At 45.1% G+C, this 17,762-nt stretch overlaps 1 protein-coding gene across 4 annotated transcripts in view; it reads right to left on the bottom strand.

The window, feature by feature from the left end:
* Positions 1-1,634: 1,634 nt before the first annotated feature.
* Positions 1,635-17,762, bottom strand: part of PXYLP1 (2-phosphoxylose phosphatase 1) — a 68,179-nt gene continuing 52,051 nt past the window's right edge. For 2 of the 4 annotated variants that reach the window (XM_016141900.2, XM_036219011.1), the window contains exons 3-6: positions 17,086-17,244; positions 16,280-16,406; positions 9,433-9,572; positions 2,514-4,880 (exon numbers count right to left, since the gene is read on the bottom strand). In XM_016141900.2, coding sequence (XP_015997386.2) covers positions 3,943-4,880; positions 9,433-9,572; positions 16,280-16,406; positions 17,086-17,244 — 1,364 coding nt within the window. In that variant the 3' untranslated portion in view covers positions 2,514-3,942. Of the gene's footprint in view, positions 4,881-9,432; positions 9,573-16,279; positions 16,407-17,085; positions 17,245-17,762 lie in introns of all 4 variants that reach the window. The other 2 variants (XM_036219010.1, XM_016141901.2) reach the window with 2 other exon arrangements.

Raw genomic sequence — 17,762 nt, forward strand, 5'->3', positions numbered from 1 at the left:
GGGGCTCTGCAGCTCTGGGAAAAGCTATGCTGGCCCTTCAGGGTTACCTTCTCTTCATCAAGGCAGTCTCAGCTGGCAGGTGAGCTTCAGAGGCCAGGAAGGCCTGACCAGCCACTCTTTGAATTCAGCTAGTTTCTCTTCAGCAGAAGCTATTAGTACTCATCTGAGCTGGCCATTGGAAAGGTACCATGCAGGGGTACAACCCTAACACTCAGGTCAGTGGCCTTAAGCAATGGGAACTAACTGATGCCCAGGCCAGAACTCTGTGCCAGACACGATCAAAGCCAGACTGCAGTGTGCACCCCAGCTGTTTTCCACTTCTACTTGTGATTGTTTTAAACACTAGGGAACACCCACCAGATTTAGCCTGGGCTGCTAAATCTGTTCTGAAGGCTTCCTGAAGATTCAGAGAAACAGAAGCCTGCATCCTGGCCTCACCTGCATCAGTATTTACAAGCTCTAGAAAAGGAATCATCACTCAGATCTTTCGAGTCTAAATTCTGCTATAGCTGTGAAGACCCTCAAAATGGCTTAATAGCAATAGTAGATTAAGTTCTTCAGTTCTGTTTACAAGTGAAATTAGAGAAAGAACACACTACTCATATTAATACCAGTAGCTACACTGTAAAACGGTTAACTACGCAGCTGAGCTAGAAAACCAGCACATACATGTGCTGGCCTCTGTTTTGTTCTGTTAACGTAAAAGTCTTGCAGTCCTGTTTTAGTGCCTTAGTTTTAAGTTGTAATTTCATTCATTTTTCATGAGATTTTAAAAATGTTTCATTTATATCATGAAATATTATGCAGTGGCTATAAAAAGATCTCTATCTACCTACCTATCGCAATGTAGAATTATCTCCCAGACATATTAAGGAAAGTAAGTTGATGAGAAACATGTCTTAGCCACATTGTTAAAGGAAACGAATGTATAAAAAATATTTTTTAAGGGAAGCAGGCCACAGAACAATATATATTATTTTGTTATTAAAAATTACATATATTTCTGCATCTGCATGGAAAATTTCTGTAAGAATATCTGTCAAAAAGCCCATCTGGAGACGGGCTAGAGAGGTTCACTTTTGAAGTTGTTTTCAGTATTGTTTGTTTTCCAGTGTGCCTGTATTAATTTTAAATATAAAAACAAGAAAGCTGAATATACACGTGTACATTCACACATGCCATAAATTGAGCCATTAAGACCACTGCCCTGACACCAAGGACTAAATCCATTCACCTCAGCTCAGTGCTTGGTGATTCCTTTTCTAGAGCTTGTTTATTTATGGAATTACATGTCTTTGAACTTGATACCGAGGAAGATATTTTAGTGCCGTGCATTCCCGATGTCTTAGGAGGCTGTGTTGAGAGGCTAGAGCTACTGTATTAAATTAAGAATAGTATATAAATATCTAATCACTGTCGTACACCTGAAACTAATATTGTATACCAACTATTAGTAAATAAATTTTTAAAAGTCTGGGAAAAAATAGCAGATTATGATCTGCTGAATGAAGAAGCCACCCACACAGAGGCGGCAGGGAGCTTTTTCTGCATTTGAGCCCCCCACCTTGGGGAAGTGAAACCCACCCATGGGTCGTTTTCAATGAAGACACAGTTTCAATACATCCACACAAAGGAAGTAGTCAAAAGATTTATTACTTACAGATCCCAGATTAGGGGTGGAGGGCGCAATTGAGCCCAGGGAAGGGCAGTCCTCCACCTGGGGTCATGAGCGAGCAGGACAGAGAGGCGGGCAGAGAATACCTATTACTGATAAGGTAGTTGGGGCAGAGGTCACTAAATTTTTGCAGGCTTAACTCTAAGCAGTTATTTTAAAAGGTGCCTGGGAAAAGCAAAGCAGAAACTTAGGGTGGGCATCCTAAATGCAAGTTCTTATCTAAATGTCCAGGCTCTGGGTGTGAGCAGGGTGGTCATACTGCAAAATGAATGCCTAAGCAGCAATTCAGAAAAAACAAAGCTGTTTTCCTCAAAAGTTGTTTTTCTCGTCACAGAGGCAAAACCTGTATCTACACTTTTAATGTTGGCCCTTACCCAAAATATTTACCTTTACCAACAGGTGCTGCAAATTGATTTGTAAAGCATCTTCTGATTCACTTTTGTTCTTAAATCTTCAAACTGTGTTTAGCAGTTCTAATTCAGATATTGTGAGTGGGAGCAAAAAAACTAATTAGGCATATCCTTGAGAGATAACACATGACTGTCAGCAACAGAAGCAGTTAAGATGAATTTTAACCTTGTCCAAGGCTACCAGCTGTGACCTGTCCTCTGCGCCCACCAAGCTCTGATGCCGCAGTCAGAGAAGGAAGCAGGACTTCGGTCCCTTTCTGTCATCCCTGCTAGGCCATGGGGCCTGGTCCCCCTTCCCCACACATTGTGTAGAGTTTTCTAATTTAAAACATTTTTATTTATACAAAAAAAGGACAAATTTAAAAAATATTGGCACTCACTTGAAAAGAACTAGAGTGACATAAGTATAAACTATTAGTGGTCTAGACTAGTATTCTTCAAAATTTATTAATAGAAACAGACATATTTAAATGTAACACCGGACAAAAACAAAGAGAAAAGATTAGAATACCAATGACACTGGAGAATCTCACTTCCACGTGACATTTCTTCGCACAGAACTAGCACCGTTAGTTCAGGAACCACAGATTTAACTATAATTGCTTCTAATATATAAAATACCTTATAAAGATTATGTAACTATCTAGTAACAAAGTTCTTCCAAAAACTTATTTAAAAATCAATTAGAATTCACCTTTTGAAATGGACAAAAATGGTTTAAAAATTGATCCAATTCTATGGCTTTTCAAAGGAAATGAGCCATAATTACTTTTATTGGAAGAAAGTGCCTGAATTCAGCTTCTGGCTCCCGTCTAAACACCATCCAGGTATAGTAAATTGAATATTCCATAGGAGTAAGAGCACATCTAAAATCGGTCTCAGAAAATATTTTCCTAGACTATAAAAATACTACATGGAATACAAAAATTTCAGCATATACAGCAAGTAGACTACAGCAAACAAATATTTAAAACATACTTAAAACTATCTTATACCACAATCATCATGAACATCAAGTATTATTCTAATAATTTTTCTGTGATTCATTCTGAGTCAATGTTTATTTCCGTTTGTTTTGTTATAATGTCAGAGACAGACTAAATTCTGTGTTTCTAGCAGAAGTTACTGGAGGCACCACTGAATAATTCTTGGTATTCAACAGGTTCTCAAAGTGCTAAAAGTGCGATTGTAGTAGAGCCTGTGTTTTAGATCAGGGGTCAGCACACTATAGTGTAGGGGCCAAATGTGACCCACTGCTTTGTGCGGCCTATGTGCACAGCCATACTCATCCTATTACGTATTGTCTGTGGTCGCTTTCACGTGACAAGAGCAGAACTGAATAGCTGTGACAGAGGCTGTGTGTGGCCTTTTGGTCTGCAAAGTCCACAACATTTACTATCTGGCCCTTTACAGAAAAAGTTTTCCAAGCCCTATTTTAGATAAACTACTACAGGAAATTTTTTGTGGAATAAGGATAAGGTAAGATGGTCCCAGATTAAAAAAAAATTTGGCTGAGATTTGCTAATTCCATCATATAGTACCGTGGCAGATCAAAAGAATACACATTTGAGTTGGCAACTCTGGGTATTAAAATATTCTGGCATTGTAAGCAAAGTCTGGCTATGATAAAGTACCTTCCTTTCTCTGTGAACCAGCCATTGTGTATCAAGTGTCTCATGTACCTGAATATAGCAACGTATTCACTGTTCAACCCAAACCGTTTGTGTGGCTCGCAAGCACAATTTCTAGCTTTTGAAAATAAATTATCTTGTACCATTAGCAAAGGATAGAACTAGAAGCGTACCTTTCCCATCTCTTTATTGGCATAGATTCTATATGTACTGTACTGTGTACCTTTCAGAACCCTTCCCTGTGACATGCATCGTAATAATTAGTACTACTACTACCCAGGGCCACAAACATGTCCCTTTTGACAAAGCGGACTAAGTTTTCGAGGGGGCACATGGGCTTGGGAGAACGCTTATGGTGGTCCTGGCAAAAAGAGGTGTGGAATGTGACATCAACACCATTGTAAAGGATCCGGACAGAATGCTCACTGGGCTTTTCTCTGTCTTGCCAGAGCTCAAAGATCAACCTGGCTGCAAACCTCGGGAACCTGGCTTCCGTCAGGCCCAAGGCACTGAGAAGTGGTGACAGAGTGACATCGTGAGCAGAATAGAGGGCAAAGATCTCTTCTTTCTTGCCCTCGGCGGCACGCTGCATCCGGCTGATGGTCTGGTTCAGGATGGGGTGGGCACCCAGGAGTGCGTACCCGAGATACAGTTTCTTCTCCCGCCTCTCTCGCTCATCCTCTATCTGATGCGTCTTGATCACCTTGAAGTGCTCCATGCCGATACAGCCGTTCCTGGTGCAAGGGAAGCTGACGTTGTGGCAGAAGTGGCAAAGCATGGAGTCTACGGGGTTGGCGGCTCGGAGCTGCTTGGTGGGGATGTCCACGATCTTGGCCATCTCCCCGTAGGCCCTCTCCAGCTGGCTGTTTTTCAAACGTAAGAGGTACTGCCGACGCTGCTCCTTTTCCAGATACTGGTTTCTCACCGGGCAATAGCAGTTTCCAGAGCAGAACAGAGCACTGGGCTGGTGCCTGAAATAAATCTTCTTCCAGTCAAAATCTGGGAGAAAGCCATAAAGCAGGGCCAGCCCACTTTGCAGTGTCCGGCTTTTCCCAGTGGTCTCTAAGTAAAGCTGGTCTGTGGACCAGTCATTTGGTAGGAGTTTGTGTTTCTTTAGATAGATGTCCCTCAGCAGCTGGCCATTCTGTAAATGCTGCACAACTCCTGAAACAGAGTGACACAAGCTTTCCTGACTATCAGCTTAGCCAAAGGAATGGCAAAGGGTCAGTGCCCAACTCTGGAATGCCTTAGGCTAGTGTCAGATATGTAACTGAGCCACTGTGCGGAGGCTGCAAAAATGGGTTCACGTCAACTGACGAAGGGAGCTCCGTGGGGTTCTCTGTGAAGGGATGAGCAGAGTGGGCCCTGTCCTCTGGACCCACGGCCTTTCTGGGGAGCACAAGGACCATCTTATCTGCTTCAATCCTGCCCTCTTGACTGGCCCCTTCCCCGGGGAGGCCTTGTGACTGGTGGGCCTCATGAGGTAGGAATCACCCCGCTGGTGGCTGCCTAGGCTGTGACTGGCATGGGCCTAAGGAGAGCTTTTTCTCTGTCTAGGGACACACACAGCATTCCTCAGTGTGCAAGGAGAGCTCAGGTAACTCACTCAGGTAAAGAGATAAAGTTGCTTGCTGGCTGCTTAGTCCTCTCACTGCTGCGAAGCTCCCTCCTTCACCCTATCTTCCCGACTTTCCCAACCAAAGGATCTCTGCTAACCTTCTAGGTACGTTCTGCCTAATCCTACCTCATCAACAAGGATGCTCTCTCTCTCTACGAATATGGAATGATCTCCCAGATGCCCAGATGGAATATTGGGGGTGGGGGAGGGGAAGCAAAGTGCAGAACAGTATGTTTATTATGCTTTTACATAAAAAGAGCTGGGGATAAGACTGTATTTGCAGGTGCCTGTGTTTTGCATGAAGAAACTCTACAAGGGTGCACAAGAAACTACTCTCGACGGTTACCTGGAGATGATGGGGCACAGAAATGAGGAGGATGGAACATGGGTAGGAGCAAGAATTCCGAGTTTACTTTTTAGTTTTTTTAGTGTTGAATTACCACAGTATAGTAACAAATTGTCTTGGGGTGTGGGGGGAAAGCCTGATCTTTAAGTAGAAGAAGATATTTCAAGATTAAAAACAAGCTCACCCTCCAGCCAACAGGATGTAAGGGGATGCAATTTCAGTAACAAATACATATTATCTGAGAGCGTAAACCATATGCAGACTCTATGACTAGTAATATCATTTATTCAGATGCCCCGGTGGTTTGCACAGCTCCACCGCAAAGAGGAGACAACTTAAGGCTGAAATGCATGAGACAGAGGGAACTGTGTTGGCCCAGGCGGGGGAAAAGATCAGAAAAAAAAACTATGAAGGATGTCCTACTCTGAATGAAGGGTATTGATTGAGAGCAGAATTCCCTCAGGGATCTGGGCCAGGACAAGCCTTAGCATTTTCACAATGATTTGCAAAATGAGGCAAACCATGAGTGACGAACATTAGGAATCTGTGTCTGGCCCAGTTCATCTCCGTGCCTACCTTGTTTTCCTAGGCCACACATATTAAAGTTGGGGTGCTCACTGTGTGCCAGACCTTTCTCCTTTAACCCTCACATACACCCAGTAAAGAAGGCATATTTCCCCTTTTTCACAGATGAGGGAACTGAGGCCTTGAGCCATTCATAATTGAGAAGTAGTAGAACTCAAGCCCCCGCGTGGCCCCAACCTGGGCTCTTGGTCCCATCTCACAGCACCTTCTCCCTACGTTTTCCTGTGGAAATACTAAGTTCTAGCCACTTAGGGATTCTTACAAGCTCCAAACACAGCCTGCATCTTCCTGACTCTGTTTATATCCTTTGCCTTCCTCTGCCCAGAGAAACCCTCATCCGGCGCCTGGCTCCAATACTATCTGATCTGGTAGAGTCATCCTATTTCCTCCCTCAGGTCAAATTAATTCCTTCCTGTTCCCATATGCCACCGGACCTCTAGGACATTAGCTGCATTCACTGAGCCTAGCATATGCTAGCACTGTGCTAGGCACTTCCCACATGCTATCTAATGTGAGTCACCACCAGCCCCGCTGGGAAGACGTCATTAGTCCCATTTTACAGGTCTGTGTATTCCAAAGCCTGCGCTTATTCTACAAGAGCCTGCAGTCCACAGCAGGACGGTTAGCTGTCCCCACGTGCACTGTCCCAGTGCAGCTGCGGGCTCCTTCAGGACAGGCCGGGAAGCATCTTATTCATCCCACCACCCCCTTCCCGACACTCAACAGCTGCCAAAGCATCCTGAACAGAGTAGGCACTAATGATCAATCTGCTATCATGCAGTTACTGTGAGGTGCCAAAGTGTGTGTGCCAGTTATAAATGATTATTATAATTTAATATATTGAAATTAAAAATAGAAGATAAAAGTGGCCATTAAAAAAGAACAAGGGAATGGGAGCAAACAATACCAAAAAAATGATTTCTAGAGTGATACTACTTTGGAAGATGATGATGATAATAAATCAATTGAGAAGAAAGGTCAGAATGAATGACTGTTTCTAAGAGTCTGAGCCTCCCCTCCCCCACTGCTCTCAGGGAACAGCCCCTCGACTCAGAGGCTGTGCCCCTACTCTCAGTGCACACTCCCACGGCCCCCACTGACAGCTAAGTGATGGGCACTGATCTTCAAGGACCCCGTTAGATTCTCTCTCAAGAATTCAGTCTTGCTAGTTCATCTCTGAGTGTGGCCATGACTGTCACTCTGTTAACAGACACACAGCCAAACCATAGAGGCAGAGACAGATAGCTTTTTTTATTCCTGGTTCTAGTCTCTGGAGGCCTGGTCATATTCTTTGAGTCTGTGAGTCACTCTGAATTCTTATAACAAATGTCCCTTTTTGCTCGGGTTGGTTTTAGTTACTTGCAACTGAGGAGTCTAAGCAGTGGCTCTCAGCAAACATGGCTCAGGCCTCGGGGACTGTTCGGAGGTTGGGTTGTCACAACAGTACGTGGAGGAACATTCCTGACACCTAGTGGGTGACTGCCAGAGTTCTGGACAGTCTCCACAAGGAACTGTTCTTTGTCCCACATAACTTCTGAATGTAGCACAAGATATTCACACACGTGAAAAACCTTTTTAAACATTTTAGCCTAGAACCTGCTTTTTTTGTGTCTATAGACACAAAACCATTTTTTGCGTAATATTAACATCCACTGAATTTTACAGAAATGTGATATCAACTGAGAGACATCTGTATTTTGTTTTGATCAGAACTTGTCAAAAAAATCACGTCCCAGTGTGGTATTAGAGTCACCAATACAACATCCCTCAATCAGTCTGTATTTCAGTTGTCACAGTTACTAATCTACATTTAAGTGTATGCAACTGATTACATCACTTTCTTTTCTACTGTAGGTTTGCTCAAGCATTTATGGTGAGGCACACGGAATTATATAATAAATTAGTTCCCTTTTGTTTCTCCTTTATATTACAGTTAGGATACATATATTTTAAATTATGTATGTAGAAAGGCTGTATTATATTTGACTTTTACTTCAGGATAGTTTAGGGAGTACCACAAAGTCCTGGTTAGTAAGAGGGGTGCTGGATCTGGTAGGATGAGAACTCCTGTTTTAAGCTAATGCAGAGTTTGTGCATGTGGAAATAACAATCAAAAGCTTTCGACAAAACTCCTTATTCAAGGCTAGTCCTCCAGAGCCTTCAGCTTGCCCTGACTCTGACACTCACTATCATTCTCCCCAGTAATAATGGCTTTCAAAACATGGCAAAACCCAACGGGGCCAACTACAGAACAGAGACTTGCCTGCCATCGAGTCTGAGGTCTTACGATGCTGGTAGAGCAAGAAAACAGAGCAGGTCCTCCTGCTACTTTCAAAAAGGCTGGTGACCAAGCAAAAGTGCTTTGAGGTCTGGGACTGAAGTAGGAAATGAACCTCTTTGGGGACCACCAGTTCCTTCTCTTCCCAACAAAGGTGACCCCCACAATTAGCTCACCTACCTACCCTGACAGTGAACTGGCTGCACAATGGTACAAGCAAGACTGCAGAGGAAAAGATGGCCTTCTGTGAGGAACACACTCGACCAAACAAACTCTTTGCTCGGTGGGAGTCTGCTGGATGTATTACTCCCTGAGATCTGGCATATTAAAACCCATCGGATGTTTGAAGTATCTAAGAACATGGGATTGGTTACAAAAATTATGGCCCATCCATAGTGGAATAATATGTAGCCATGAGAAATGATGTCGAATAATTATCGATAGGGAAAGATTATGGCAATATGTCATAAAAATATCTCAGAGAAAAAGTGAGTTACAAGAGTGCTTAGTAAGATACCACTGTGTGTGTGTGTGTGTGTGTGCGCGTGTGCGCGCACGCACGTGGGAGCACATGAACCCAGAAAGAAAGATAACTAATTTCTTTGGTGGGATTATGGGTGCTTTAAATTTTTCTTCCTTTTGCTTGTCTTTCCTAACTTCTGTTCCATAAACACATATTGCTTTTGTAATAAGAATTTTTTTTTTTTTAAAATTTTTAGAAGTCAGGTGTTTAAATTAGACACCTTGGTGAACTCAGAGTTGCTTGCGGTGTCAGTCCTTATTTACCCTGTGAACTCACAGCACTTCACCTGGGAGTATTCAGCTCCAAATGTGTGCCAAACGGAAGAGTGGGTGGGAGAGTATGTGAGGGAATGGCCGTCACACATACCTGTCTGCGTGAGCTCTCCCATCTCGCATAGCGGGTGATTGGGATAAAGAGGCAGGAAGTGTAAGGGGCTTTCGAAAGAGGCTCCGGATCCTTTTGACATGTGACTAACGAAAGCTTCCAATTTAGGGTGATACGGTTTCCTAGAGAGACAACACAGAGATTTAATGGTCAGCGTGCTCTAAAACAGTCCACAACGGTTTCAGCTTCAGCAAGCAAAATCCCAAGTATGTCATACCCTTTCTCCCTGACAGTAATAGGTACTGGCTCAATCACTTTTAAATTCCAGTTTCGTTATCACTCGACCACTGATGGCTACACATAAAATCCCCACTCCGTGAGGCCAGTCTGAGCCCCTTTCCTCCACTGAAGCGCCCATCACCCTTGGCACTGTGGGAGTTGGCTTTGACCTTCCACCACCCTGTTCCCCAAACTGCACCCCTTCTTTCTCTCCAGGGGGCCACTGACCCCCACCAGGCAGTCACGCCCAGGCTGGGAGTCCTCGATTTCTCCCTCCCCTGCCCCTTTGGATGCCATCTGCCTTCCAATCCTGCAGATGTGTTCTCCTGGGCCTTCTTGCTCCTCTCTCCTACCTCCCTGCAGTCACTAGCTGGGCTCCGACTCCGGCAGCTTCTGTCCAGATGGCGTGGGCTCCCCTTTGCCTACCTGCAGCCTACTCTTGCCCCTCTAATATTGCTTTCTCCACAGACAGAAGGATTGACTTAAAAGGCAACCCTAACTCCTCACCGCTCTACTACATTGCTCCCTTCTGCCTGGAAGGAGCCACGCAGGCTTGTCAGTCTGTGCTGGCCCCACCTCATTCTGAGGCTCGGGGTCCCTCAGCCTTCTCCATTCACATGCAGCCAACCAACTAACTTCTCTTCCCCCAACATATCTTGCTCTTTCATGCTTCCAAGACTCCACATATTGCCCCTTCCTCCTAGAAGACCTACCCCAACCTTTGCCTGGGTAACCCTTAATCCTTATCTTATCTGACCTCTGAAAAATCTCCTTTGAAAAAAATGAACTGTTTAAGATAACTGAAATCTCCATAGCTCTCTATATATAGTTCACTATGCATTTTGCACATACAATATGTCATTTCATGTGGGGTGGTAACAAATAGCTAAAAAAGCATCTGTTTATGAGAGCTGACATTTTATATATATATATTTCTGCCACGAAGTACATGGCAAATCAAGATTTATCTTTCCAGTCCCTAATAAACAATTTCCCTGAATAATGAAATGACCTATGAATATATACATATTTTCTCCAAAAAATGAAAAGACCTGTGAACATATCCATTTTCTCTGAGTGAGATGATTTATGAATACATACATCTTTTGTTCAAATAATGAAATGGACTATGAATGTATATACATTTTCCAGATCAACAAAAGTGGACAAATAGAATAGTTCCCAACTAAACTAAATCAGCATGAAAAGAAGATAAATTGTTCTAATGGCAGACCCCTGCTGTCTGAAAGCCCAATTAACGTTGGCAATGGTTTTAAAATGGTTGCCCAGATGGGTTTAATATCTTTCACAAACATAAAGCTATAAAAAAATCCATCTTTAAAGAAATATGTTTTGAAATTAGACATAGGGTATAGTCTGATAAATCACCCTGGACTGCTGCAGGACTCCTGTCTTCGCATAAAAACAGAGGGTATGTTATTTTTCCTGAGGCTAAAACACATAAATATTTGTAAACTTGGAAATAAAATTTCCAGACTGATAATGAGGCTGCCACATAGGCAAAGGCTATCCATCAACAGGAATCAAATGTTCTGCCCCAGGCCACTATTTCGGGTCCGTGATTTGTGAGGATCTTAGAAAGCTTTGCTGCCAACTTTAGAAATGAAACTTCCTACTGAAAGTGTTGGCTGAGATACCCCAGGTTTTCAGGACATCTGACTACCTAATGATACATTCATTTCCAACTATATTCATGAAGATTTATTTTTGGAGGGACAAGATAGATGAAGATTCATGAAAAACAAACAAACAAACAAACAAAAACTTCACTTATAGAAGAGATACCAAACGGCTAGATCTTTATAACAGGCAGAGGACCAGGTGACCCGAGTTCCTGGGCCTGTCCTGGATCTGGATGGCCAGGTCCTCAGCTCCATCCCCAGAGCCGAGAGAGTACCTAGCGCATGACAGATATGCCAAAAAGACACATGAATGAATTCACCTGGGTTATCCCTCTCCTTGGATGCTTCACAAAAAGTCCAAGACTGCCATAATCTGTAGCAATGAATATAGCAAGTTCCCATAGTGTTTATTAAAATGTCCAGATTCTGATGGAAATATTAAAAATAAAGGCTGTTGTGGGTGAGACTACTAACTGTGACAGAGACGCTTTGACCAAATTTTAGCGAGTTGAGGCCCTTCTGAACCCTTTTCCCAACTAGGCCTCAAACACTGACTTAAGTCTGTCTTTGTAACACCCGGTTTTAGCAAAAATCCTGCTAGGTCAGTTTAGCCAGAATCTTGAACTCTTGATATCTGATCACATTCATTCCCAGGTGGTATCTGATCCCCCCTGGCCCACCTTTAGCAAGAATCCTGTCAAGTCAGTTTAGCCAGAATCCACCCCCCTCCCGCCCCCCCCCCCCAAGGCCCCTAAAGTCTCTAAGTAATTTTCCACCCACAAACCCCACCCTGCTCCTTGCCTATAAATCCTCACTTGCTGTATTTGGAATTGAGCCTAGTTCTATACTAAGGTCTCTCTTCTCCTACTGCATTAGTTCTTGAATAAAATCTGATTTTATTGCTTTAACTATAATTGGAGTAGTTACTGAGTTCTACACAGAACATTGAGATAAACAGAGAAGAGGTATAAGACCAGGGACACTGTTATCAGCACAATTCAAAGCTTATGAGGCTAGAAACTTGAATGAGTTCATACCTCAGATTTTCAGAGTTTATGCTAATTAAAGAATTGGCTATTTTATGTTACTAATAAAATACAATCCTCAAAAGATAAACTCAAAACAGGTTTCTCAGTTTTTAGCTTTCTGGATGCTTTTGCTTTACTTGATGGGACTGACTGCCCCTTTCTCTTGGTGGCCTTCCCTGATCCACCATCCCACCTCCCCTCCCAGCCCCTAGCTGAGTTAGGCTGCCCTCTTCTGGCTTGTGCCACCAAATATGGTACCAAAACTACTTCCTCCTTTACTTACTTGTTTCCCACTTCTTTCTCTAATACCGCTGCTACCACCTGTGCTGGCTACCATTCACCGGCGGCTTACCAGGCGCCAGGCACCAGGTTTGTCTCTCCGGAGGTGAGTGGGCCCCCCGAGGGCAGGAACAGCCTTTCTTCTGTGAGTCCTCAGAAGCCCACTCTCTCCTTTGCTCCTCCAGTCCAGCCATGTACACATCTAATGACTCATACATGCCTGGCTCTTCCAGCCTCAGGCTCTTTGCACCTGCTGTTCCCGCCATCTGGAAGACCCTTCCCCCAGCTTTTCATAGGGCCAGCTCCTTCACTTCATTTAGGTGCCTGTTCACGTGCTACTTCCTGTACAAAAGCCTAGCACACGATGGGCATTTAAAAATAAAATTTACTGAATAAATTCTGATTGAAGTCAATATCTATTCTTCTTTGTACGTAGGAGAATATCTAGTTCATATTCACGAATGGAAGAAAAAGGCATTTACGAAACACAGTATATCAATGGCTAATAACCTCATGCTGGCTAAACATAGTCCCATGAGGGTTAAAAACAGCACTTTTGTCATGAGGCACATGGCATCCGCGCAGAAGCGGTTTCCACTACAAAGCCTTAGAGAGCCATGGAATGCGTCACTGTGAAGAGAAACGTTAGGGTGACCGATGTGTACGGACATCCGGTTCCTCGTATTCAGCTCGCTGCACCTCTGCCTGCCGGCCCAAACACTTCCTTTCACTAGAGTAATGGGCTCACTCCAGGACTCACTGTCTTTTAGGAGCTAAAAAAAAAATTAATAATTTGTGAAGCTGAACTAGCACCTAGGAAGGCAGCAGGAACTGCTGATGACCCAGATCCCACGGTCCCAGGTGACTCTCAAGTGGATCCACATTGCTGGGAATCCTGCCCACTCTTACTAATGATAGGTCAACCTTTATTGTTTTTAGAGAGCGAATTAATTAAATGACATTAATTAATTAAACATGCATATTCCACCCACTTTCTACAAAAGATTTAAAGTAGCTCCTAAAAATACAGAATGTTCAATAAAAACTAGGCCAAAAGATCAAGGCCAAAGAAAATGAGGGCAGAGGCAGCCAGGATGGCTGGTCCTTAGGAACTGTCTCTTAAACTGGAACTCCAGAAATGGCCCCATCAGTGGATCCTGCTACCGCTGTGACAGAGTGAGGGGCCCTGGGACCCGTCCTGGCTTCATGACAAACCACTCAGGGCAGAGGAGAGGCCGGGCCCCAGAAGACTTCCAGGCTTCTGCGGTAAATGAAACAACACCCTGTATCAAGCTTTCAGTATGGACCAGGCTCAGTGCTTAGTCAGACTTCACAAGGACATTAGAACGGAGGTATCACTGTCCCCAAGTTCCAGAACAGTGAGTACTGAGGCTCAGAGAGGTGAAGCGATTTGCTCTACATCAAACAGGTTACAATGGCCTCAGAGGATTCCATGCCAAGACTTAACTCTGATAGGAATGCATGATAGGCCGTTATGACTTGTGATTCTCACTGAGGTCCTGAATTCATTCTGCAAGCAACCCAGTCCAACAACTACTATATGCCAGGCTCAGGCTGGGTACCGGAGATACAGGAAGGAGGAAGGCCCGATGCCTGGGAGCAGCCCGTGGTGCAGGGAGGGCAGAGACAATCATGCTGGGAAGACAAGCTGCAATGCACCAGGATACACAGGGAGGCCCTGCATGCTGCTAGGTGCTCTGCCCAATGGGCCCTTTTCTGGGAACAGCCAAGGTGACCCTTAAAAGCCATGAGTGTCCGGGGAATTTCTAGCAATAGCTGATTGGTCTGAAGGGAAAACCCTTATTCTGAGTTGAGCCTCTCAAATTCTCAATTGTGAGAATTTGAAGCTCAGCTAGAGAAAGAAGAACAGAAACTGAGTAGCCAGGGCTGAAGCACGGCACTGTCCTTGAGGTTGTCCTGGGCCGGGCCAGCTCAGATGCCTAGTGTCCTATCTGTCCCCGAGCTATTCAAAGGGTGGATATTCAGCCAGTGTGCAATGGCAGGAATATGTCGGCTGTCAACACATAGAAACTCTGCTGTGTCTGATGGAGCAAAGCCACTTCCCCGAGTTGCCCTCCCTGCACCCCACCATGCGCCCTCCTGCCGCCCTGGATGCTCCAGCCCATCCCCATGATCCAGAATGTAAAAGGTCAATACCCAGCACAGCATATGACTCCCACCTTTGCCCAGTCCTAAGACCAGTTAAGGTCTGGTCATTAAATATTTTTGTTCTGAGACCATCCCTCCTTATCCCCCTTTCGGTTTGAAGTGAGGTGGTGGCAGTGCCCGATACAAGCAGAGGATCCATCCTCATTGACCAGGAGAGGCTTCCTAGAGGAGGCAGCATCTCTGGGGGCCTCAAAGGAGCTGTGGGAGTGGGCTAAGCACGCCCACAAGTGGGGGGAAGCAAGCCAAATGGCAGGTGCAAAGGCCTGAAGGGAGAAGGGGCTGGGAAGAAGTGGATATGGCAGGAGCAGAGGATACCGGCAAGAAGGCTAGAGACTGGAGTAAGAAACCTGTATGGCGCTCTGCTAGACTAGACTTCACCTCGTGTGTTTCCCAGCCCATGGGACACTAGGATATGCATCCATGCTCGCTAAACATAGAAAAGAGGACACAAACACCCAGACTGCAAGTATCATGACCTTCAGCCAGCAATGAAAAAAAGGCATGAAAGCCTGTGGTCGGTCACACAGTATTTCAGGATGGTTTAATATAAAATGGTTCACTTAATCGTCTCCATAATGCTGGACAATGAGAAGGCTTGAGGCAGAGTTAACCTGAAACTCCCAGGTTCACACCGCAGTTCACTTTGAAAGAACAGCCCCGGCTGCAGGGAGGCAATCCATGGTTCGTGCCCAGGGCAGGCTGGCACCCAGAAGCATTCCATCAAAATAACGTCTTCCCCACTGAGCACTTCCTTCCATCTTCTCTCTTCATTCAGCAAATTCTGCTCAGGATGCTATGTGTCCCTAGATGCATTTGCTGAGGCCTGGCCCATCATTTTATTGCTAACTGTGCCTCTAATTTTAGAGCCATGCCATTTCCATATGCACCATTTCCCCTCTCTTTTCAATGATTATTTCATCCTAAGGGCCCTCAACCAAGAGCAGTCTGTCTCCACTCCTGTATTTATTTGCGGTAACAGTTTACATTTCTATGGCTCTGCAAATGATTGTGTGCATTTCCCTCTACCATCTCACTTATTCTTCACCCCAACCCTGCATAGTTAGCATCGTCATCCCATTTTAGACATAGAAGGCGGAGGCTCAGAGATACTAAAGGACTTAGTATATTGCGGCCCTGAGTGGAATAACTGAGCCAGGGTCTGAGGACTCCTAACCCAGTGTTCACTCACACCGTATCTCAGCTGTTTCTCATACTGAAGAACAGCAGGGTGGGAGAGTGAGCCTCAGACTGGCCAGTGCGTTATCTGCTGTGTGGCCTCATACAGGTGTCCTCATCTCTCTGGGCCTCTGTCTTCTCACCTGTGGAACAGCATCGACGTGTAGGACTGATCTGAAGATCAGACTCCTGGCTAACAGCGCTCACTCCGTCCCGTCATCCTCCAGTCGGCGTCTTGATTCGGACAGAGATAACAGATTCTTGACAAGGACTTTTAGAAAAAGTGCAATTTACCTGTTAGCCACCAGAGTGCAGTCAATTTCTGGTCGCTTCGTTTTGGGAATGACATACAGTGGGTACCTGTCCCCGTGTCGAATGAACACATGCACTGAGACCAGCTTAAAATGATGCGGAGCGTGACCTGTGTGAGAGAGAGGCACATGGTCTGGTTATCACCCAGGAAGTGGGGAGGGATAACCATGGTGGAAGGGTGCTGTGCTGGGTGTGTGTGTGTTTTGGGGGTGGGGTGCTCTGAAGAGCCTCACAAGGCAGGGCAGAGGCATACGAGAGGCTGGTTATGACCCAGACCCCTACAAGACACAGGGAGGCTCTAGGATGCGGCTGGGGACTGAAGGCCAGTGAAATGTGAGCAAGACTCTTCCTGTGGCCTTACTCACACCCACAGACTAGGGGGAAGCCCACAGAAACAGCAGACACACTGACTTCTTTAAATCTCTCATGAAACAAGGCAGGGCACAAAAAGATAAATATGCAACATCTTTTTTGAGACACTTTCAAAAAAGCAAAACTCAGTGTAGAAATCTTATTTCCCCACGTTTTCTGTAAGATGGCAGCAAGGCATCCTGTGGACATCCTAAGCATTGAGAGCAACTACCTGAAAAAGTGGGCAGCTGGGGGTGATGTCCTAAAGATGAGGAAGCTAAGACCTGAGGACCCATTCAAGGGCACAGCCTAGCGGCGGCTGCAGAACTTATGCCCAGGCCATCTGGCTCCTTACCACCGTGCTGGGCGGCTTGAAGAACCAGTCCCAAGAGGGATGGCCACGCAGTTACCAAGCTGTGCAGCGCAGGCAGGCCTACCTTCCAGGCTGCGCTCTGCCACGCTGGGAATGTTGCAGTATAAGAGAGCTTCGTAGACTGGGTCCATCCCGGGGGGCTCCGTCACGGGGTCAGGCATGATTCTCTTTCGACTCTTGCTACTCACGCCATTCTTAGCTGTCGACACCGGGATCAGGTGGACTACAAGGAAAGCCAAGCAGGTCATGATACACGCAGACGCAGGGGGCACAGGGCCAGCTGGAGGGCCCCAGAGTGTGGTTGGATTTTCACCTCGAGTGACTAACTGTTCTCTCTCTCAGCACGAGGGCGGACTTCAACATAGCAAGAAGTCAACTTCCCATTTGGGAATGGTTTCTTGAGCCCCACCCTGTGCCTTGCCTCTCTCTTGATTCCATGATCTTCTCTTCACTAATAATTGTGTATCACTGGCGGGGGGGGGGGGCGCCTCACAGAAAGGGACCGTATGGTGGTAAAGGAAGAACTCGCACACTAGCTTCGGGCTGATTACCTCCTTCCTAACACCCTTTGAATTCTAGTAAATACTGAGGAGGAAAGCCACCACCTTTTGAGTACCTACGAAGAGCTAGACATAGGTGTCTGACATATCTCATTTAGTACCATCTGCTGTTATTCTAAATAAATTCTTCTAAGTGAATATTTAAAACTTCCCTTTGGCAAATGAATGTTATAAACAAGGT

Source organism: Rousettus aegyptiacus, unplaced genomic scaffold (assembly GCF_014176215.1).
Source record: "Rousettus aegyptiacus isolate mRouAeg1 unplaced genomic scaffold, mRouAeg1.p scaffold_m13_p_4, whole genome shotgun sequence".
NCBI lineage: Eukaryota > Metazoa > Chordata > Mammalia > Chiroptera > Pteropodidae > Rousettus > Rousettus aegyptiacus.